Source organism: Passer montanus, unplaced genomic scaffold, assembly GCF_014805655.1.
Source record: "Passer montanus isolate IOZ18808 unplaced genomic scaffold, ASM1480565v1 scaffold96, whole genome shotgun sequence".
NCBI lineage: Eukaryota > Metazoa > Chordata > Aves > Passeriformes > Passeridae > Passer > Passer montanus.
This window is the reverse complement of record NW_024375034.1, coordinates 1,196,659-1,219,271: the sequence shown is the minus strand read 5'-3', so window position 1 is coordinate 1,219,271 and position 22,613 is coordinate 1,196,659. Positions and strand designations below refer to the sequence as shown.

The following is a 22,613-nucleotide window of genomic DNA, read 5'->3' as shown; positions in this document are numbered from 1 at the left end:
CAAAATATTTTAATAGGAAATCAGCTGTGCTCTTCCTTAATCAACAGACATGGTCAGACAGCCTCAAGCAGAAAGTATGATTTGTTATTACATTTTACCTGCTGACAGGTCAGCCTTTTGCTGGATCAGGTGGTGTTATGGCTTTTCTGTCCCTAGAAGCTGCTTCCTCCCAAACACCAGCATGGGAGGCCTTAGACTGAGCCAGTTCCCCACACCAACCTTGTGAAAAAACAATCTTTCTTACATTGTAGTTAGTTACTCTTAAATTACCTATTTGCTATGACATCAGAAGCACAAGAAATACATTAACATTATTGCAATCACTGCTAAAAAAACCCTCAATTTCATTTGCTCTACATTTTAAAAAAATACCAGGACCATTCACAAGTTAGCCTTTAATTTTTTTTTCCTTTGGAATTGAGTGGAAAGCCTACAAAAAGTCCTAAAAATAGAAACTGAATGGGTAACTATGCTGAGAGACAGTATGGAAATTCATCATGGAACAAAATTAATTTTCTAGAAGACTCTTCCCAGCTGTTGAAGATCAAATATCAAGGTGTGAACAAACAACCCCTTTTTATTTTTTGATAACCTTCTTTCTCTTTATCCCTGGGGATTGTATTCCTGATACACAGGAGAACTAAACCTGTTCATACAGTATCTACAGGCTTTGGTATTGGCAATGAACTGAGTTAAGCACAGCCTATGGAAGAGAGAGCTGTTACAGGAGTGGAGCTTTCTGTTTACTCCTGAGGGGAAAAAGGAGCAGAGAAAGGCAGATATAAAATGTGTGTCATGGTATCAAAAGAGAGGAGTGTAAGAATGTGCTCCCACTGAGTTTCCCAAATACCTCATCAGAAAAAATCTTATTTACAATCAAACAAACAAAAAACCTGCTTGCACATGCAGATTTTGGTCAAGCAAGGAGTTTGGTGTACTTCAAAAGCAGGAAAAAAATTGCAGCATTTTATTACTGAATTACATCCTATTTTATTAAAACTTTTCTGCATCATTTCCAACTGTGAAAAAAATGCACTCCCTGAGTGAAAGCACCATTTCTCTCCCCAGACGTGAACAGCTAGTCCATCTCACTTCTAGTGAGGTTTTTTTCCCTCACATGCCAACCGTCCAGGGGACAGGACCAATGACAGCCACTCTGAACATTCTGCTTTTTGTTCCTTACACCAAAAATGTTGATTTCCTCAATTCTTTCCTACAGTGAAAAGTCCCTCTCTACTGTCTATTCTCTATCAAGAAGCATAAAGACCTCAGACTGAGCTGACCTCTTCCCTGCACCTGTTGCCACAAAACCCAAGTAGAGGTGGAAATGAGTGCTGCCATCCACTCGTGGGACACTGACTTGTGACTTGAAACCTGCAACCTGCTTCACTCCAAGAACAGAAATAATGGATGTGCAGAACAATACAAGGTAGTTTAAGGATGAAAATGAGGGTGGAAATTGTTGAAAACAGAAATACTTCTTGACAAGTAGACAAAAAACAAAAGCCAGTAGAGAATGGTCTCCTTTTTGAGAAGCAGAAAAGGAAGAAGCTCTGTGTGGAATAAAATATAGTACCTAATGCCATGAACTTCTAAAGACCTGAATATATTTAATATTCAGCCCTAAGTAATCTCACTGAATTTAAAGGCAGTCTTCTTACAATATTAGACAGCAGCACCTGGAATTTCAGGGAAAAAAGAAAAGTGATAAAAGGCAATGGGAAAAAACAAGGGCCACAAGATGAGATATAAGCAGAGATACAGGCAGGAATAGAAAGTGACAATAATAAAACATGGGAAAGTTTCAAGTAGACTGAGCTGCAACAGTTTGCAGTGGCAGGAACACACAGTCCCTAAGATTAGAAAGTGTCTTTGTTTTATTTCTTCTCCAGCCCTCTGACTGATTGTTGTAACATGGAGAAGAGAATGTAATGTACCTTGGAAATGAATTACAGTTATACAGCTGGTTCCTAGCCAATTAGGAAGAAGACTCTCATAACTCCTCATCTCCCAAAAACATAATTAATGCTACAGTTAATGTTGCTTGCTCAAAACAAAATCGTGTATAGATCAGTTTATTGACTAATAAAAATACAAGAAGGAACAACAGAGAGAGTGATGCCAAAGGATGCTGTAACCTTTTTATAAAATCATTTTTCACTTCAGAAGGAGTTATTTTCTTGTGTAAACAGGCATAAAATTACTACCCAGCGCCCTGCTTCTCATTGATTTCTACTTGGCACAGTTTGCCAGATGCTGTTTGGTCTAAGTGCTGCCTTGACCTGCCCTGGTGACGCTGGCCCCTCTCTGCTTTGTGGCAGCATTTTCCCAGCGGGGAGGTCCCACCCCTCTCATAGTTCAGTTGCAACTTTTGCTAAAGGCTCAGAGGTTACCCATATGTTGTAGTGGAGGGGCCAGCCTGGCTGGAATTAACTCAGGAGTGGCGTCCAGCTTTGTGGCTGGAGCTGGCCCAGAGGAGATTATAAATGCCCCAAAACTAATTAAATATTTTGTCTCCTGCTGGTAAACAAAGGCGAATGAAGGCAAAAATACAAAATGCCTGATTTAACTAGGATCTGTAAGTAGCTTGACAACAGCAACCCTGAAGCCAGTGATGCATGATTTAAAAGCCCCTAATGGGTCAAAGCTGTTACACAAATGAGACTTTTGTCGATTATCCTTCACTTTATATATTTGCAGAACTGTTACATAAATGTACTTCCTATCAGTTGCCAGAGCACTTCACACGAGCCTTTCTGGGGTAAGAGCCATGCAGCCCACATATTTGTTTGGAAGCTTTCTTAACTTTCACTTTTGCACTGAAGAAATACAGAAAGTAAATATAACTACCAAGGAAATAGGTACAAATAAGAAGTGACAGCATTTTCAGTAACATTTTCAAGGATTTGAACTGTCATGTGCTGCTTCATAAAAATGAGAGAGAAGAATTCTCAGTTAATAACAGACCTAGTAAAATGTTTTCAATTCCATTTTCTCAGCTAAGTGCCTTCTTCTAGGCACTTATATTTAAATTTGTATCTATAAAATACATATAGAACATATCTAATCAGTTAAATTATTTAAATGAAGAATAATATATATCTAATCAGTTAAATTATTTAAATAATGGATCACATGATTTTGATATATATAATTCAGATTTCATGTATTCAGTTATGTAAATCAAAAATCCACTCTCGTGGCATTTTAAATATTGTATGTCCATAAAGATATACTATCACTGCTGCAGACTTAGTTTCTTTTCTCTTAGAAATATGTAAGAATTGTCACATAAATATTCCATGACAATGTTTTAGAAGGTTAAGTGATGAAAAGTCTCACAAAAATCCCATTATGAAAGAAAACGAGAATTGTAATTTGATGTTCTGTATACTAATTTCCCATTTATGTTAACTTCACTGTGTTTCTGCAATCTTACTGCAGCTAATGGGACTAATCCAGTATCCAAAGGGAAAAATAGCTATAAGGTTTGGTTGTCCAGGACCACAGTGCATAATGCTGTAAACTAGAAAGTGACTTGTTCATGTTCACCTCATCTGGGAGGACATGTGTTTAATCTTTCTATTTTCCATAAGCTCAGTTTTATTTGCTTTTTTTGAAAAAACCTTTACAGTAAGGTTATCTTTATCTTCTGAAATTTGAAACTTACTCAAAAATGGCAAAGATCTGGTATATGAGTGAAAGAAAAGGAAACCTTTAAACAAATTGATGTGTATATATATACACACACACATATAAAATATTTTATATATATATAACTTCAATTTTATTGTACTTTACCACTAGATCTTTACTTTATAATTTAACTGTTATGCAAACTAAGTAATCCTCAGTCACTTTAAGTACACATTTACACTAAGGGCTGATGTTGCAATTACTGCTTTCCAAATTAAGGAGGAACTCTTGGAGCTCTCTTGCTCTGCACCCTGCCCAGACAGCTGAGGGCCCACGCACACACTCATATTCCACATCTGCTCTTTTGTCTGGACGGACAGCAGGACGCCACAGAGGTTTCCCCATCAAAGAGAGGCAATTCTAAAAGATTAAGATGTTCTAGTTAGGCACATGGTAACATTTGATGTTCCAGATTTTCAGCTCTCCCAAGTCACATTTGTGAGCTCTAACGAATTGGAGGTGGCAGGTGTATTCTAAAAGCTACCAGCAAAGGCAGTTGTGAATAAAGAAACACTTAATGTCATGCCTGCTAATAGTTAATGCTGGCTCAGAATGCACAAAGGACAATGTTTCCCATCAGGCACAATAGAATAAAGTGATAAGCCACAGCTAGGAGGAAAAAAAATCTCACTGCACTCCATGTACACAGCAAAAGGACTGAACATTTGATATCTAAAAGCTAGGTATTGCCTTTTTTCTCCCATGAAGCTAATTGTTTCTCTTAATTCCTTATTTCAGGATTTCAAGAGTCTTGAAAGTCAGCATTGTATCAGATTTCAGTGAAGTTTTCTTCTGAATTTTTGAATTCTACAAACTTGAGAATGGGAAAGTAAATTATTATCTTAGTGGAACTTAATTATTATCACAGTGGAAATTTTAAATTAAGAGTTCTAATCATTTTTACATAAATATTTTCAGCCACTGCTGTTATACAAGTTTCCTTCTCTCCACACAAAATAAATTACACAATCATTCTTATTTAATTACATACATCATGATTTACGTAAACAATTACTCATGGACTTTAATTCCCATAAAAAATGCAGGAAGGCAGCTCTATTTCTGTTGCAGCTGGCCTTATTCACATACAATTGAGAAGTGAAAAGATATGTATTAATTTTTTTTCTTACAATTTAGAAAAAAAAAAAGTCTGACCACAGTAATAATTACACTTGTGTAATTCAGACTCACAGAAAAATGTGCCTCTGATGAAAGTGCTATTGATTTGAAGAATTAGGGATGCTTTTAAAGTCAAACACAAGGAAAACTTGCGAGCAATATGGGTGACAAAAGAGGAGTATGTATGTATGGCTGGACAGGAGACATGAGCCTGTCTCTACTTTTTTCAGCAAGGCTGTTTTCCAGACAGGGTGTTGATATTTTCTCCCCCAAAGCAAAAAAGTTTCAATAAATTGCACAAGGCCTTTGCACAGGCCCAGTTAGAACCATGTAAGAAGATTTCTCCTAGTTAAGACAAGACTGCCACAATCAGTGTCAGCTCTCACTAAAAGAACAAGATGCCTGAAAATAACTGAGGAGAGGAAACAAACCCACAACTTAAGGTATCTCCTACTTTTCCTTGGCTGGCAGGAAAGCCTAACAGCAGCAATGAATTCATATTGTACTGTTCTAAGGATCAAGATCCTACTTTGTTTTTCTCCATCTCAAAATCCTGGGACATAGCACAACCTAATCCACACTCCCAATCAGCCAGGAATGCAGCAAAGATCACCTTCTACATACAGTTCCCTTTGGAGCTCTTCCTGGAACTGGCTGCACTGCTCTTCAGTCAGTGCCAGTGCTCAATAAGACAATCAAATCCTTTGTTAAGAACTTCCAAAATGAAACAGAAATACCAATTAACTGGTATTCTGTCTGGAACTAATTTAATTCAAAGGTGTCTTCTAGTACCTTGGGACATGGTGTGTTCTGCTCTGGAGAGAATCAATCGGTGAGAGATTGATGAAGGGGTGGGGAGGTCAGGTTTGCAAATACAGAACCATCTGCAGAGTCTCCTGGGCTGGTACCTGCAGCATAGTAATTTACAGGAGCAGGTGTTTCCTTTTAATCTATATTTTTTTTCTGCTGAAATTGTAACTTTATTAAAAAGTGCCTGCAGTTTATTATTAACAGGGTACTTTGTTCATTTTTGCTATTAACTGACTGCTGAAAGGTCTCTGAAAATTTTAATGCCCATAATCCTTAAAAATACAGTTAAGAAAAGAGGCTGTGATGTTAAGTATGGAAGTCAACCAGACACATCTTTAGAAAGCTGCTATTGTGTAAACACAATAAAGCCCAAAAGTCTGTTCTTAAAATAGAATTATATTGTTCAGGAATGAGCCATTTCTTCCTGAATAAGGGTGACTGAAATGATTCTAGCCGTGAAGATTCTAATTTATTTTTGTTTATAGCCATAACTAATTATGGAGAAAGGAAGCTTTCTGAAACAGAAAAAAAATTCAAGAATTCCAGCTGGAATTTCCCACCTTGGTAGGATGGGCACTCTGGTCAGTCCCCTTTGGTTTGGCTCCAAAGCACAGCAAAGGTCAATAAAGAAGACATTTGAAGTCAGACTCAGGTTCCTGGCTTTGCTGCACCTCACACCCTGCTCCAGCTCTGCTGTAATCCACATCATCTCTTCCCAGGCCTAGCATCTCCCAGCCTGACTGCCACATCATCCAAACTGGCTGTGCAAGGGTTTGAACAGTGCTCACATTGTCTCCACTCAGGCATTGCACCTCCTGCTCCTCACACACCTCCTTCAGCTCCACAATCCTACAAATGTTCTGCAGAATTTTCCTTGGGTTTGCCTCATGTACTTTACCTGCCTTTAACTCCTACCAACACAAAAATGACACACAGGGAAGCAGTTTCCTGGTTTGGGTGTACCACCAAAAAAGTCACAGAACACTGCAATGTGAATAAACCTTGGGCTTATAGGAATCACAGCATTAAAATCCAAGGAATATCCTTCTTTCCCAATCAATGAGGAAAAACCCAAGTCAAAGTACACAAAAAAACCAACAGAGTTAGAATTTTTTTTTCATGTTCTGCTTTAGACATTAAATCTAAATGTCTTAGTCTAAGACAAATTTCCTAGGGAAAAAATCCATACACACCATTGACTATCTGGTCATATCCTAGGTTTTATTCTTCCACTTTCCTATTCTTTGGAAATTTTTATTTATGGTTTGCAGTAAACTTCAGGAAAGAAAAGGACAATGACTCAGCAATTGAGAAAAATCCCTTGTTCTGTGTTTTTGTTTAAATCTCTTAATTTTAAGACAGGTTTACTCCTTGGGGGAAAAAAATAGATAAAATTATTGAGAATAAAATGTGCCTAATTGGCAGATTTTTCAGTTTTTAATTGAACTAATTTAATTTTTACCTGACCAAGCATCAGCCTTTATTTTAATTTAGGTTTTGGGTTTGGTTTTTTTTTACTTCTGGGAAGGTTCCCTCTGTTCCCGGCTTGTTTCCCTGTCACTCTGATGAATACTGAGACAAAGAAATCTTTCCTTTCCCAGAAATAACTGCCTCATCTGTTGCTAATTTCCCTTCCCATCCCTTATGGAACACATGGCTCCTCTCTATGACCTCTTGCTGTGTGCACATTCATGAAGTCTTTATAGTTTCCTCTTCTTGCAAAACTTTCCAAATTTAATGTATGTTTTCTGTCTATTCTCATCTAAATAATGCACAAGAAGTGCAAAGTAGTTTCATGACTCCTTTAAGCAAACCTGTTAAATGGCTTATTGAATTATTCCCATTTTCTTTACATCCCTTTAAGCTCTACATTCATTTCCATAGCAATAAATTTTGGTATGGTTTCTGTTCCTCACTGAAGTTTCCTGTTTTGCCTCCTTCCTCATGGCTTTGTGCTTTCCTCCTGGCCCCTACAGAGGCATGTGCCAAAGAAGCAAAATAAGCAAAAGGGCATTTAAATGTTCATGTCTGGGCTGCTGGATCTAGCCATGGATTTACTCCAGCCTTACAGTGGCCTGAAGCTTCTGTTGGACTCTCTCACAATAAATAACACCCAAGTGCACAGGAATTTTTGGAATTGTATTTCCCTTCATGTAATTTGCTCTTGGTTCAACACATCTCTATGCCACCAGTCTTAATTAGGAGAGCAGCACAAAACAGTTCTGCAAATCCTCTGCACCACAAACACTAAACAAATCCTCTGCAAAAAGATGTGAAACAAGGCCACAGAAGTTCTAAATAATATTAAAGTCTGCACAACCTATTTTTTTATATGGGAAGACAGAATTTGTCACAACTGATTTCCTTTACTGTTAACTGAAATGTGCAATACATTAAAATAAGTCTTGGTGAATAATCAGGATCACCTGGTCAGCTACACAATATTTCAGAATAAAGTTGCTCCTCAGAAAATAAGTGCTTTTTCTTGCCACTCTCAGCAGCCTTAGTTGTTTTGCATATGGTTGCATGTTTAATTAGCAATCTTTCTGTAAATGTCTGCAATTAGACAATGATGATTAATAAAATAACTCCTTTAAAGCTCCATTTAGGCAGCAGAACTGCACATTCAGGTATAATTAATTCATCATTAATAAATCATGGCTGATTAACTAATACGTTGATTACAAACACATTACTGCATAGCCTCCCACCTGAGCTCTGGTGATTTTTCTATCCTGAAAAGAAATAGAGACAAAGTAGTAGTAAACTACAAAAAAATTGCTTTAAGCAGCAAAGATATTCGTTTGGTCAGGAAATTTAGATAACAAGACTCTTTGAAATGTATGGGCCATGTTCATTATTAGTCCTCTTGAGTAAAAGAAATTATTGTACTGTCTATTTGTTAAATGTGGATGGGTGAACAATAACTGGTTCTTTAGTTCATTTATACTACTAAGGAAGGCTTTTTTTCCACAAGCCTTTCTGATTATGGGCCAGATTCAGCCTTTGCCTAAGCCAGCAGGAAGAATGAGATGCAGCAGCACTGCTGCTCCAGAAGCCAGGAAGAACCTAGGGAACAACCCAGGGAACAATGTGAGCTGTGGGGACAGCAGGCCAGGGCCAAAGCTGCCATGGCAGCTGATCACAGCCACAGCTGTGATCTGCACCTGATCACAGGTCCAGGGTTATAAATCATACTGCAGCTCCACCAACTCCAGCAAGACTGAAGACAGGAGAAGAATGTGCATTTCATTTGGACGCTCCTTTTGCTTGCCACCTAGCCTCTGAGCTGAGGAGCACAGTTAAATCACATTTTTGGTGTGTTCTTTGTAGCTGCAGGAGATAGAATTTTCTATTTAAACTAAGATTCTCACACTTGTCCAGCTACTTGGACTTAAGTAAGATGTAACTAACAAGTTCTGATAAAATTCAAAATAAATGGAAAGAAGGGAACTTGGCACAACTAAGTTCCTGCTGATTTACAAGGGGATGACATCCAACTGCTCCCATAGTATTAGGCTGTCTTCTGAATTCAAAACACGTCACCCTGAAATATTGCAAAGAACTAAAGCAAAGGTTAAGACAGAGGTGACTTGAAAGGGAAAAGTTTTAGCTAGAGTAACTGAAAGTTCCATATTCCTAATAAATCCAGTGAAAGACCACATCATGGTGACAAAATCTGAAGCAGTACATTCCATAAAGATTATAGAAGAAGCTTTCAGTTTAGGAGAAAATCTTCAGGTTTTGAAAAATAATTGACATTGCTGTAACCAATAAAGATTCCCCTCAGATCTTAATCAGCTTCATGTGCATCACAAGGTCAATCTGTTAAATCTACTAAACCTTTAATTAAAAGTATTGACTAAGCAGCAGTGCTAGGATCAAAGGCAATACCATTTGAAAATACTGTTCATAAAAGAGAACCACAAGGCACATTTCTAAATAATTTCTATGTTTTCATATTTTAATTCAAGTAAGTTAGTGAACATGGCTACCATTTCAATATATACCCAAGAAAATATATTTTTAATTAATTCAAATTTCATGAAAAATTATCTACATGGGAAAAGTTTGATTATCAAACAGATGCTTACAGTTAATCCATGAAGCAGTAAGGGATTTTAAGACGGAATTTGGAAATAAAGAGAATTATTATTTCAAAGCACAAAACCAAGACAGCTGTAGACAAACATTTTCATTGGTCAGTGTGCATAGGATGTGGCAAGATGGAAGTGAAGAATACCAAGGATCTTGAAGATCAGAAGTGAGTACTTTGAAGCAATTTTTAAAAATGGCCAATGAGCAATCAAAGACTTTTGAGAGCAGTAGTAATTCACTGCCTAGAGCTGAGAGAGCATAAAGAGAGCAACACAAAAATGAGTAATTAGTGAGGGAAGAGGGAGATTAGTGCCAGTTCCTTCACAAAGCCAGGTTTCCTTTTAGTACAACAGCAGTTTGCCCCGCAATGTCAACTCTTCCGTCACTGCGCACGGAAATCTTCAGCTCTCCTCCACGGCGGGAACACTGGAAAGCTAAAGAGAAACAAGAAGCCACAGTTAAAAAACTACTGTGTATCACAAATGATTTAGAAATCCATGAAAACTCAGGCAAAGGAGGCTTCTGACTGCAGGAAGCAAGCAGCACCAGGGCAAAGAGTGCACCAGGGACACCCTGGATGAGTTGCCTCCAGGGATGAAGGTCAGCTGAGGGTGTTTACAACCAGACCTCGCCTTTTGAGTCTGACAAAACTGCTACTTAATACAAGCAGAGAGGGGGAGTTTGCTTTGTTGTAGCAAATTAAGTTTCTTCCCTGTATCTAGAAGTCTTGGATTCTCCCTTTGTGGGATACAGTTTTTGGAGGGAAGAAGGAAAAACACCAAGTGTTATCTGCATGAGAATGAATGACTGTTTTGCTGGCACTGAACACCAAAAGTTGATGCTGCATTCAAAGAACATGCCTGGCTAAAGGATAGTAAGTTCACAAAGGCAGTGGGGAAAAGTCTAAAAAGAAACCTAGATGCTGCTTCAGCTGTCAGAAACTGACACCAAATTCTTACACAGGATGCATCAGATATTGATTTATAGAATCTTGAAGACATCATTTAATACAACTAGATAAACCTGAAGTAGAAACAGCCTTCTGGTTGTAATTGCTTAGAGAATTAAGCTTTTCTCTGACTGTTGAGCAGTACACAGGTGGGATGATGTTCACCTAGCATGTCTCTAACTCATTTCAGCAGTCTCATTTTAGTTGCATGACTTGACCAGAAAAGGGTCTGGTTCAGATGGCATTTAGAAAAGGTTTGAGTTTCAAGCAGTGTTGCTTTTGTGAAAGACTCTAAATGGATGAAGAGGCAATGATGCTCAGTCTCCTTACTCAATGAACTTCCAACTGCTCCAGAAGCTGTCCAAAGCCAACAAGCTCTTGGGTAGAGATTGTACTCAGGTCCCAACAGAGCACAGGCTCTCTGATGCCATATATGCTGTATGCTTTAAAACTATTTCTCAGGCACTGCTGCTAAGAAAGCTCTTCTTTGATCAGGAGATTAGATTCTCAGACAAAGCAAGCACTCCAATAGAGTGGAAACAGGATCTATTCAGAGATTGAGATTGACACTTCCTGTTCTTTTCCATTTTTAGAACCATGGGTTGTTTTTAACTCGTCAGAACACCATCTATGTATGGAGTAATGCTTCAAGTAGTAATTGAAGTGAATATTTTAGATTCTTAAAAGAGCCAGACCAGCTAAAACTGATCAATTATTATTGCCAGGTGTGGAAACACACCTAAGGCCTTCTACTCCCACATGACAGCATACTGAAATAAAAGAGATCAATTATTTCAACTCTTCAAAGGTTGGTTGGGTTTGGCTTTTTATTCTTTAAATGTCCAAACTCTAGCTCTTTCATGTCAGGATTACTGAGATTGTTTTGATATTGGTCCACTTTATTTCACTTTACTTTTACTGCATTCACACATCAGCTGGTGGCCTTGTACAAACATTATCCTCTTGTTCTGGAGCTCCTTACCAGCCTAGCTGGAGCTCAATGACCCCTGCTTAACCAATTTAAGGAATAAAGGATTTTCTTCATAATGTCATCAAAATGACATCAGCTCAGGAAGAAATGACACTCTTGTAATAATACTGAAGAAATTCAAATTTTGTTTGAATTTCTCAACTCTATAGAGGAATGCTGAAAGAAGCATTTGTTCCTTAGCCCAAGCAAAGATCTCCAAGACTTTTTTTTATCCTGTGAAAAAATCTGGACAAATCTGGTGACTGATGGAGGGAAGCACCTCTCCTTTGAAGAAATGTAACACTTCTGCTTAAATCTGATGTTGTCAATCTATGTGTTGAGATTACTTTTATGTAAAAGATGAAAACTGCAATGAAAACTCTTGACTTCCTGAGAATTCAAATTAGCAAAAGCTTAAATACAGGTAGATTCATTGTACCTTAACAAAGCAACTTCTCCTGTCTTTTATATGTTTTTTTGTTGTTGGTAATGTTGGTGGTAATTTTTGTTTCGTTTCTGTCCCCCAAAAAATAACCCTAAAATTCTATAAACCTGTTCTGTACCAGAAGGAATCAGAGAAGTTAAAGGCAGTAACAAGAAACAGATTTCCCCACAAATAAATACAGTTGTCCCAAGAAAACTGGTATAGCAATATTCCCCTACCTTCAACTGAGATAAAAACTGTCGTGGATAAGCCCTTTCTCATCACAATAACTTGGGAAGTCCACTCTAATTTGTTTGGTTGTATGGAATTCCTTATGCAGGTTTATAAATGTTACCTTAGAAATATGACAACAGTGTGAAGGGCTGGATACACAGACAGCTGTTACACACTGCATTCACTAGCAGCTGGGGAAGTCTGTACATCTGAGAGATTGTAATTTGTATACATTGCAGAGACTCCTCAAATGAAAGAAAGGCAAGGACTGATACAAAACCCTGACTGAATAAACAGCTTAAATTCAAGGACATGGACCCAGCTTCAAGAAAAGATCATGAACTATTTCACCTTGTAAAAGTACTGGAAAATTCTCTTTGTAGTTGGTGGGAGCGCTTGTTGTTTGAAAATTTAGTCTAAAAAAAGTAGGAAGAGAACCCAAACACAGGAAATTAAGTCTGATGCTTCAGAAGAGCTGTAGCTGACCTCCTAAAGGCCTCAATAGCCAGAGAGATCTGACAAGAGATTTCATGTTCCACATTTTTATATTGCTTTATTTTTATCTATTTGGGAACTAACACATCCTTCATTCTATGGAAGAAATTCTTCCTTTATTCTTGCAATAAAAAATATTGGATATTACAGAAGACACCACAGAGGTTTCTAAAAAGTCCAAGAATGCTTTGATTATTAATACTTGCTGATATGGTATGTCCTTGAATGCCACCTATCTTTTCCAAATAATCTCATTAGCAGTAGAATTTGCCCAGTACTAGCTGATACCTCTCAGACATGTAAGGAAAAGTTATTTCCCATAAACATACATCAAATTATCTTGTCCTGTTTAAAACAGTTTTTTATGATTTCTACCACAGAAGATGTTTGAGGACATATAAGCATGAAATATTAATATAAAAAAAAAACCCCAAACAACACAAACCTATCTTGTGGACGAGAGATAGGACTTTTTTTGTGCTAAACATATTAGAGAAGCTGATTACAGTATCAATTGCCCTGGCTGCTTGAGCAAGTTTCTCTAAAACCAGAATAGGGACAGTACATACAAAATACATGAAAATGAAAAACAGGTAGAAACTGTCAATTCTAAGTACAGACAGAATTCCAGCCTATTTGAGTACTTAAAGAAGCAGTGTCTATAGATGCTAGGGGGAGTTTCAGTTCCACATTAACATCCAAAAATGTCAAAATCTTCTGAGAAACAGCCAGTCCATAAGGACACATTACCAGTTTTTCATCTTCAGAAAATATGTTGGGATTCCCCCCACCCCTCCCCCCAACATTATTTAAGCTATCACAGATACTGTGTGGTGTAAATGCAAATACAAGATCTTCTGGACAGAATGTTAAATCTTTCCTCTGGTCCGCGATGGAGAAGGTCCTGTTCATGGTGGATCCTTTAAAGACTTACCATCCTCAAGAAATCCATTCTGAGATTCATTTGACCCAATACAGAAAGGCTGATATTCAGGCTAGCTGCTTGTTTGGGAAAGTGTTTACTTTTATGGACAAAGAACCTTACTAGATCAAGTATCCAACCTCTGCTCTAAACTAATGCAACCAAAGGCTTGTGTGCAGAATTGTCCCTGTTCCCTCTTGGGGAACCAGCCAGGGGATGAGGGTATTTTGTATTGCTTCTCTTGTTCTTCTGTTCTCTGGCAAAGAAACAGGAGAAGCAAGGAGTCACCCTACACCTCCTCACATAGCACTGTCATATGTTAAGAGTTTCACTTGGTTTCTTTCCACCATGTTCTTAAGTTTCTTGCTTAACAAAGATGTGATCTAATAAGCATATCTCATAGATTGAATCAAAAGACATAAACATTCCCTGAGATTCCCCAAGCTGCAGGTATGATGAAAGGTCATGAGAACTAAAATCCAAAAGCCAAGATCAAAAACTGACAGCAGAGAGTTATGATCCAGAAACCAACACTTCAAACTCCCTGGGGTATGATGTGTCATGGTGGTGGATAGGAAAGAAAGCAATTTCTCAAAGACTACCTCACACACAAAATATTACATAATATTCTATTCATCTTGAGGAAATGGAAAAGGAGTTATGCTACAGTTTGGATTGCAGTAGTAATACAACCTTTTCTTTTTTAGTGAGTAGATTTACATAAATGGACAGCTTTGCAATAAAACAGTTTCTCTTACCAAGCATTTCCTTCTTCCCCAGCTGCTCTGACCAGTAGCTGCTTAAAACAGCATGAGCAGATCCTTAAAAGAAATTGCAAAACAAAGTAGAGAATTAAATTATAATCGCTACTTCACAAAGTATTGTCAAAATGTAAATATCATAAATCTAGTGTCTCGTGTGTTTAGGGTAAAAAAAAAACCTAAGAGAACATAGATTCAAATTTCAATTTATGGTAAAGCAATATTACTTCCACATCCTCTAGCTTCAAAGGAAACCTTGCTAGGTGAGGGCATTATCATTAGCTACAATTCTCATCTGACTAATAATTAAATGGTCCCTAAGCAAAGAACAGCATCCTGCAGCAATCATCAACACACTGAGTGCAAGTCAGAAGAACAGGCAGGAACACGTCCTGCTGCCCTAAGCATGCAGCCAGCTGAGCTCCCACAAGCCTGAGAACAGCAGCAGTGTCATGAAACTAGGGAAGATCTCAGCTGAAATGCACTGGGAAAAAACCAAACAAAATCCAAAGCACCACAAAAAAAGAACACCAACAGAAGAGGATATAAATTTCCACTACAACACTCATCCAGTAATGAACTAGTCTCTCACTTTTATCTAATTGTAATACTTGAGGGAAAAGATCTGAAAAAGACACAAGAATATCTGGCCTAATGACAGTAAGAAGCTGATTAGATTTTTCTGAATGAGTTGGCCTCAGTCATAAGATTTTTAGTTTAATGAGCACTCCTGCTATCCATATAAACCAGTAGTTTATAAGAGACTCTGAAGTACAAAAACAGATTAATAAATTTGAATAAGAACCTTTTAATTGAACTGAAACAAAAGTATGAGCTGCTTTTCATACAAACACATACCTGTAACAGGGTCTTCCAGAACTCCAACCCAAGGCGCAAAATATCTGGAGTAAAAATCATGGCCTTTTCCACTGGAATCTCCCTTAACAGTGAGTATGAGTCCTTTCAGTTTTCCTGTCTTGTCAGCTGACAAAAAGCGTTGTGCACCCACTTTCAAGTTTTCCAACACAGACCTTGAATATAATTATGAAAATTGAATAGCCCATAATTCTTCATTTTACATGAATATAAGTACTGAAAAGAAAAATAAAGCTATAGAATCATCTTCTCTACAATTCAAAACCAGCTCTGAAATATTAGAGGAGACAAGATCCCTAGCATTGTCCTCACAATGGTATTTGACAGAAAAATCACCTTGAACCTAATACACTCTGAATGAGCAGAGAAAAACATCAAGCCACACATTTCCTATTTATCTCTGAAAACAAAGCATCCTGAAATATTAGCCACAAAAAAATCACCTTGTTTCACATTTTAATCATTGAAAGAATTATTGCCTCACTACAGAATGTACCAAGTGCTCCACCTCCTTTCAGAGCAAGCAAATAACTAAGGTCACTCAGGTCTTCATGGTATTCTAAAGCAGTCTACAACTGGCTAATACCTCCCTACAAAACAGTCTGAAAGAGTGAAATAATAAGTACTCAGCTGAGAATATTTCTTTTTCCCCATTACCCCAGACTTTAACCATTAGTTAGACCAAACTTCAAGTTTGTAATAACAGTGATTTGGCCTGATTGAAGAAGTTACGTTTCAGCAGTATATACCTACATCATACTTGAATTAACAATGAAATTCAGACGAGATTGACAAATGCTTTGGAATAATTTGAATTGGAATTTTCTCTCTAAAGCTACTTATGGTGCTGTTAAGCATGTGTAAGCAGATTACAGTGCAATGGAAGTAAGAATCCCTGGCATTGTGCCAATGTGCCCTGAACTGAAGCAGGACTCCCAACTTCCCGCCAGGTTACTGGATCATCTTTAGGCTCAGATGGATGGGAAAAATGCACCATCATTAGAACTGCTTCCTACACCTCCTTCTCTTGAAGACAGAATTCAGAATGATCTTACTCAGCTTTGCAGCCTCAGTAAGCTCACATTAAAAGATAAAATAACCACTTTACACAGAAATTTAAATCAGGGGTTTCCAATCTCCACCTGATTTAAAACTAGATAAAGGAGTCTAGCATGTAAGGAATAAACAGGCCAACTCAATGTCTGCATTCGTGATTAAAACAATTAAAAGATTGCACTGTACCTATCATAAGTATCACTGAGGCGGACCAAGAGTTTCTTTGTGTCGGGAGAATAACGAACATCTTGAACAATCATGTCACCAACCGCTGCCTGGTGGGAAATGTAGAGACAGAAAAAAACCCATCACCACTTGAATAGAAAATATTATTCCCTTAGCATTTCTGTAGAGCACATTCCCCGCTAGAAGAGGGTTTATGCAAGGTCTTCCATGCAACCCTCAAGCACAGGCAAGCAAGATAAGCAAATGCACCAAGTGTTTGTATGGATATGGGTGAGTTACAATGTCATGTCAATTTGGGAAGAAATCCAGGACCGAGAGGAGGGCAAGGACACAGACTGTCCTCTTACGCACACAAAAGGCTGAAAATGCCATTGAAATAAATATTGACACTTCAGTCAATGGAAATGGGAGACACAGGTTCAGCTGCAGCACTGTGGAGAATTCCACTCCCTGACCTACTGACTCATTACTGAGAGCTCTGAAGTTTGGTGTTTCCAGTTCAGGAGTATATCAAGCAGTGCCTTATCACCATTTTTTAGCCATTTTAATACATAAAAATAAGCAAAGCTATTATAAATGTTTTTTTTAAGACAACTGATGGATTCTTCTTTTACCTTTATCAATTCTTCTACTTCCTTAAGCTCCTGAAGAAAAATAAAAATACACACACTGTAAAAAATGCAATATATATACATATGCAACTACAGACAGACACATATACTGACATACACATACAAACACATACTCTCCTTGAAAACCTGCCGTGAATAAAATTTTGACTAACCTGGGGGTAGGCTGTATAAAGTGGCAAGTCCAGGACAATATGATCTTTCACTTGTCTGGCCTTTAATTCCCCACTCAGTGTCACAAACGTGAGAACTGAGTTTGTATTTTCTAGAGAGAACATTGCAACATTATCAAATTAGAATTTTAATCTAAATTATCATAGCCCTTGGAGTAGCTCAGTATATTCAGAAAAAGTTAGTTATGCAGCTCAAATATATCTAGAGCAACACTGTATTGTAGGCAAAATTTCCAACTAACTCAATAAATCTGCTGAGGCTAATAAACACAGCAATTGTCAGGGAATCATTCCTGCATTTGCCTAGAATGAATGAGAATGTCCTTTTAACAGAAAGAGCAATATTCCCTATTCATCAAATCCTGCTATACCTCCCCCAGATGACATTTGCATATTTAGCACTCCTCTTAAACGAGAGTAAAGCAGGGCATGGGAATCAGAGGGTTGGCATCAGACTACAGCCTTGTAACTACAGGGCAGAAGCAAAAGGCAATACCCAGGGTATCTCCATTTGTGTTCTACAGATGTTCTGAATGTCTAATTGCCTTTCTCTTAAAAAAATAGAGATGTTAATTAGAACTAAATGTTCTAAAAAACTATAGTAATGCACAGGTTGTAAACCTACTTTGTACGTGGAATAACACAGCAGCTGATGCAAGGGTAGCATGACCACAGAGAGGAACTTCACTGGCTGGGGTGAACCATCTGAGCCCAAAGCAGGAGCCTTGAAAAAATAAACTTTATTTAGTGCTATTAAGTGGAAGAAGTCTATATCTTCATTTTATCTCGATATATATAGAGTGATGATATTTCAGTTAAGCAAAATGCATGTTACAATCAGTTTTGGTCCTAAATACACTTTAGGTACCCATTTCACACTGATTTTTCAGAATAGCTATCCCTTTTGAACCAGGTCAACAACTTTTGCATGCTGCACAGATTCTCCTTTGTCCTGAACAGGTCTTATTTAGAAGATAAAGCCTCCATGTCCATGTGTACTATGAAATCCTGCAGAGGCATAGTCATGATCTGTATCACCTGCAGGCCAGGTTACCATTTAGATGGTTTTGTTGGTATAACAGAACCTGTACTGGACTTAGTCAGTTATTAATTATTTTGCTTAAACCACCAGTTAAGTCTGGTAAAAACCTCTAATGTCTACAAACCCTTCATTTCTACCTTCTACCCTTCATTTCACTAGAAATCATATTTCTATTTGCTGTTTAAAAAATTTGGAACACACATATATGATACTTGGTTTCCTTCAACTTTTGCACCTGCATTTCAAGTGAATAATTACCACACAAACCCAACTAGAAGTGAAAAATAAAAATAATTCTTTTAAAATCCAAACCAGTCTTGTCATTGCTACTATGGGAAGTTCGTGCATTAATGTCAGTCCCCTCTAATAAAAACAAATAGAACCCAGACAAAACCCTGTGGTGGAAGCCAAGGGCCCCAGCAGGGAAGTGCTGTGAGAGCTGGCCCAGCCCAGCCGTGAGCCTGCTCCGTGCTGCTCATGCACCGCTCCAAGTGGGAACTGTGCCTGGGAGCAGGACATGGAGGAGTCATGCACAGGCCTGAGTGGAGACAAACATGACCCAGAACAGCTGCCTGGACACTGCAGACACACAGCCAGACTTGGACTGAGAGGACATCAAGCACTCCTATAAATTCACACGTCTCTAAAATACCAGAGTTGATTGGTTTGGCTTTCTTTAATTAACATTAAATTAAACATAGTTAAGGTGAAGGCCAACAGAAACACACGCTGTGTCCAGGAGCCCTCACCAGACCAATTCATGCTCCAGAAGCACATGGTAAATGACATTCTGATGCTCCTGCTCCACTCCCACCACCCCCCAGCACACACAGTCTCAGGAGCAGCTGAGTGACCAAATTCCTTTGAAAGACCTGTGCAGCCCTGGGGCAGATGTGTGGGTCTGAGCCACAAACTAGCCCATTAGTACCCAAAGCACTACAATGATAAAGAAGCTGCCATTTTGTATGCTGCTAGATATGGATGACTTGAAAATAAGTGTGTTAAATGTATTGGCGAAGTGCTAACATGAAAAATGAAAAGTACTGTAACTTCTTGCTCCAAGCAATTAGTCTAACCCTAAAATAAATCCCAGTTTATTAACAGGAGCAAGCAATTATAGTTACTACTATCCTTAATTTTTTTTATTACAGAGACTGTATAAAATCCTGCTCCCTGAACAATCCATCAAACAGCAAAGATGATAAACGTGACTCCTTAACCTGGAATCCAAGTCCAGAGCACTGGACGAGCCCTTGGCTCGCACCACCACACAACTGCTGAGTGAGCAGATTCAGCAACCTGATTCAGCTGAAAATTAATCCACAGAGTGACTCTGAATGAATTCTGCATTTGTCTGATGTTTTCCTGTAAGCAGAACCACTAACTTTTGGTAAAGTCGTCTCCAGGTTTCAGTTTTCTGATGAAAGCTGTTTCTGAAAGGTTCATTTCTGCTGCAATTTTTTGGTGCAAATCTTCATCCAGGTCCTAGGGATGACATAACAAATCCAGTCAAGAACAGATAAAAAAATGCAGAATCAAACTTTCTGTCAAATACAGACATTTAATTTTCTATTATAATAAAACATAGATTCAGTTGTCATTCAAAATAATCTCTGAGGGTAAAAAAAAAACTTTAAGTGGGACAATACACTCCCTTGGCAGGAGCTGAGAAAAGACAAACTGGCAAAAAAAAAGGAACTGCTGGAGCTGACAAAGTGCCTGTGATTTAAGCCAGTGGACATTGAGCCCAAGATACCCAAGCCCCAGGGATTGTATAACGTTCTCCTTGGCACATGTTCCCCTGCTCTTTCCCCACTGTTATGCTGACTGGCCAGGTTTGAGAATCTAATCTTTAAAATACTGAAACTCAAGCGAAACAAAGTACCGAAGGGACCTGCTCAGGTTCAGCCTCGGAGAGATAAAAATGTGCCCTTTAAACTTGAATTACTTCCTTCAATAGCTAACCCTTTTCAGCCAATAATGCCATACTACAGCCACAAACCAATAACTGGCAACACTAGAGCTGCACTTGCAGCCTGAATTCTGTACAGTTAAACAACATTCTAACATTTTACTGGGCAGTTACATTCCCTTTATCCCAGCAAGAGTTCTGTCAATTATTGTAAAGATCCCAGACCAGAACAAAGACCAGTAAAAACGTTATTAAAATAACCTCTTTTTTTTTTTTAATAACATGGAACTTTATTGAAATACTGCCATCCTGTGGCACCTCTGAAACAAAGAGAGGACTGGTTTTGCCATTCTTGCATGTCTCCTGATTTTTTTCTGCAAAGCATCTGCTGAGACTCTGGGTGGAGCAGAGAACAGCTGTTTTGCACGGCTGCATCACACATTTCCTCATCTTAGAATAAAATGCTGAATTAGGAGCTCAGCTTTAGCTGTCACACTAAAGCCTTTACTCCAGGAACTGCAAAAAAACTTAAATGTTTGCATTCCCCAAAGTCATCATGCATGTAAGGTGGTTTCACAGTACCTTGATGTAATAAAGTAAAAGTAATATTAAAAATGCAATTAGAAGCTCATAATTTTAATGCAGATATCACTTTGAGAGTATTTAGATTTTATGTGGCCAAACATAAATCTGAAGGGAGATGTTCCCAGTCATACCTTTGGCTGACCTGATAAGTAGGCAATACTATGTGAGATTTGGACCTAGGAACCTCTAGAAAGGATTCATATTGGCATTACAAGCTGTTGCCACTGGCTACATATATTTTCATATTTACAATTTTTATCAGGAGTTAGTATACAAACAATACAAGGCCTGTAAATTTCTAATCCATCTTAATAATTATTTTTGTTAGGAATTGGTACCAATTAGTACCAGCTGTTCAGAACACCCTGATGAGGAGGATAACTACTGTCAACTGCACCAAAACTACCGTGCAACATTGAAGCACTAAAAACCGGCTGCATAAACTTGGCTAAAGCTGAACCCAACACACTAATGATCAAAGATTCACGTTGAGGTCTGTACCTACTCTTTTTCTGTCCCGAGAAAGAGCAAAAATTCAAGGAAAAAAAGGGAGAAAACCCACACCAAAATCAAACCCCACAGTTTAATCCTTCTACTGATCACTGATTCAGTTTTACAACAGTACTTTTCAGAGTTCATTCTGAATCCTTCTTAACTCTTCAGAACTCTTATTCTGAACTGTTCTTGAAGAAATTAAGCCATTTTTCTTAACTCAAAATAAATCCAGTCTGTTCCTTAATAAAATATTTTTAACAGCCCACAAAATATTCCAACGTTGTCTTGTATGACATCGGTTTGATGAAGGGGAAAAAAAATAAGAAAAAAGAGCACCGCTGTGCTAATTTCTCTGTATTCTTGTGCCACAGCAAACAAGTCTGGAAAACAGAAGTCTCGAGTAAAGAAAGCAAAGTCTAATGCAGTGCTGAGTGCTCAGTCCAAGCACAGAACGGCAAAAGTCATTGCAGTACCTCAAAAACCAGTTTCTGAGGTGCTGCAGGGTTTTAACTTACATTCTCAAGCAGACAAACAGCCGCAGGATTTCCAGAAAACGGCCGGTTTGTAAATGCATCAACCGTAAAGATTGGGACCTGCATTGCCGTGCGCACCTGCTCGGGCCCCGCCAGGGCTCCCTAAGCGGCTTCCCCCGCACGGGCAGCGCGGCCCCGCGCTCCCGCCTCGCTGACGGCAGGCGGAGCCAGCGGCACAGCCCGTCACTTCCTACCGCCGACAGCACTGACACTCCTTACTACGCCCCGGAGGGATTTTTTTTTAATTTTTTTTTTTTTTTTTTTAGTTAAAACACGCGTTTTAACCTCCCTCGCCCCCAGCCCCCGAGCGCCTCAGCGCGCCCTTTCACCGCGACGCCCGGCCGGGTGTGCTCCGCAGCTTTGCTGAGGAGACGCGGGCAGCAGCCATCGCGTGCGCCCACACCGGGCAGCCTTCCTCATCCCCGCTCCCTCCAGCAGCTGCGCCGCGGGAGAGGGGCGCGCTGAGAGAGACACAAGCTCCAGAGCCCGCCCGGCCGGAGCCGCCGCCAGCGCGGCCGTGAGGCGATCCCGGGCGGGAGCGCGCCCCAGCCGCGCTGCGGGCCGCGCGCGCTCCCGCTTGGCGCCAAAACCAGCGGCGGCGGCCGCGTGAGCGGGTACCCGCGCTGCGGGCCGCGCGCGCTCCCGCTT

The 22,613-nt window shown here is 39.0% G+C and overlaps 1 protein-coding gene across 1 annotated transcript; it reads right to left on the bottom strand.

Annotated features, from left to right (window-relative positions):
* Window positions 1–9,560: 9,560 nt before the first annotated feature.
* Window positions 9,561–22,537, bottom strand: PBLD (phenazine biosynthesis like protein domain containing). The gene is made up of 9 exons (XM_039696284.1): window positions 21,948–22,537; window positions 19,826–19,925; window positions 18,024–18,122; window positions 17,381–17,490; window positions 17,211–17,240; window positions 16,597–16,685; window positions 15,337–15,509; window positions 14,476–14,538; window positions 9,561–10,157 (listed from the first exon to the last, which is right to left on the bottom strand). Exons 1-9 carry the CDS (start codon window positions 22,029–22,031, stop codon window positions 10,045–10,047), a joined length of 861 nt encoding a protein of 286 aa, XP_039552218.1. The 5' UTR covers window positions 22,032–22,537; the 3' UTR covers window positions 9,561–10,044.
* Window positions 22,538–22,613: the final 76 nt, after the last annotated feature.

Bases quoted from the DNA above. Each gene is read 5' to 3' on its own strand.
- PBLD (XM_039696284.1), bottom strand. From the start codon at position 22,031: ATGCAGGTCCCAATCTTTACGGTTGATGCATTTACAAACCGGCCGTTT. The intron at 19,926-21,947 runs GTAAGTTAAAAC...TGTCATCCCTAG, and splicing joins CTGTTTGTCTGCTTGAGAAT to GACCTGGATGAAGATTTGCA. The intron at 17,241-17,380 runs GTTAGTCAAAAT...ATTTTTCTTCAG, and splicing joins TTTATACAGCCTACCCCCAG to GAGCTTAAGGAAGTAGAAGA.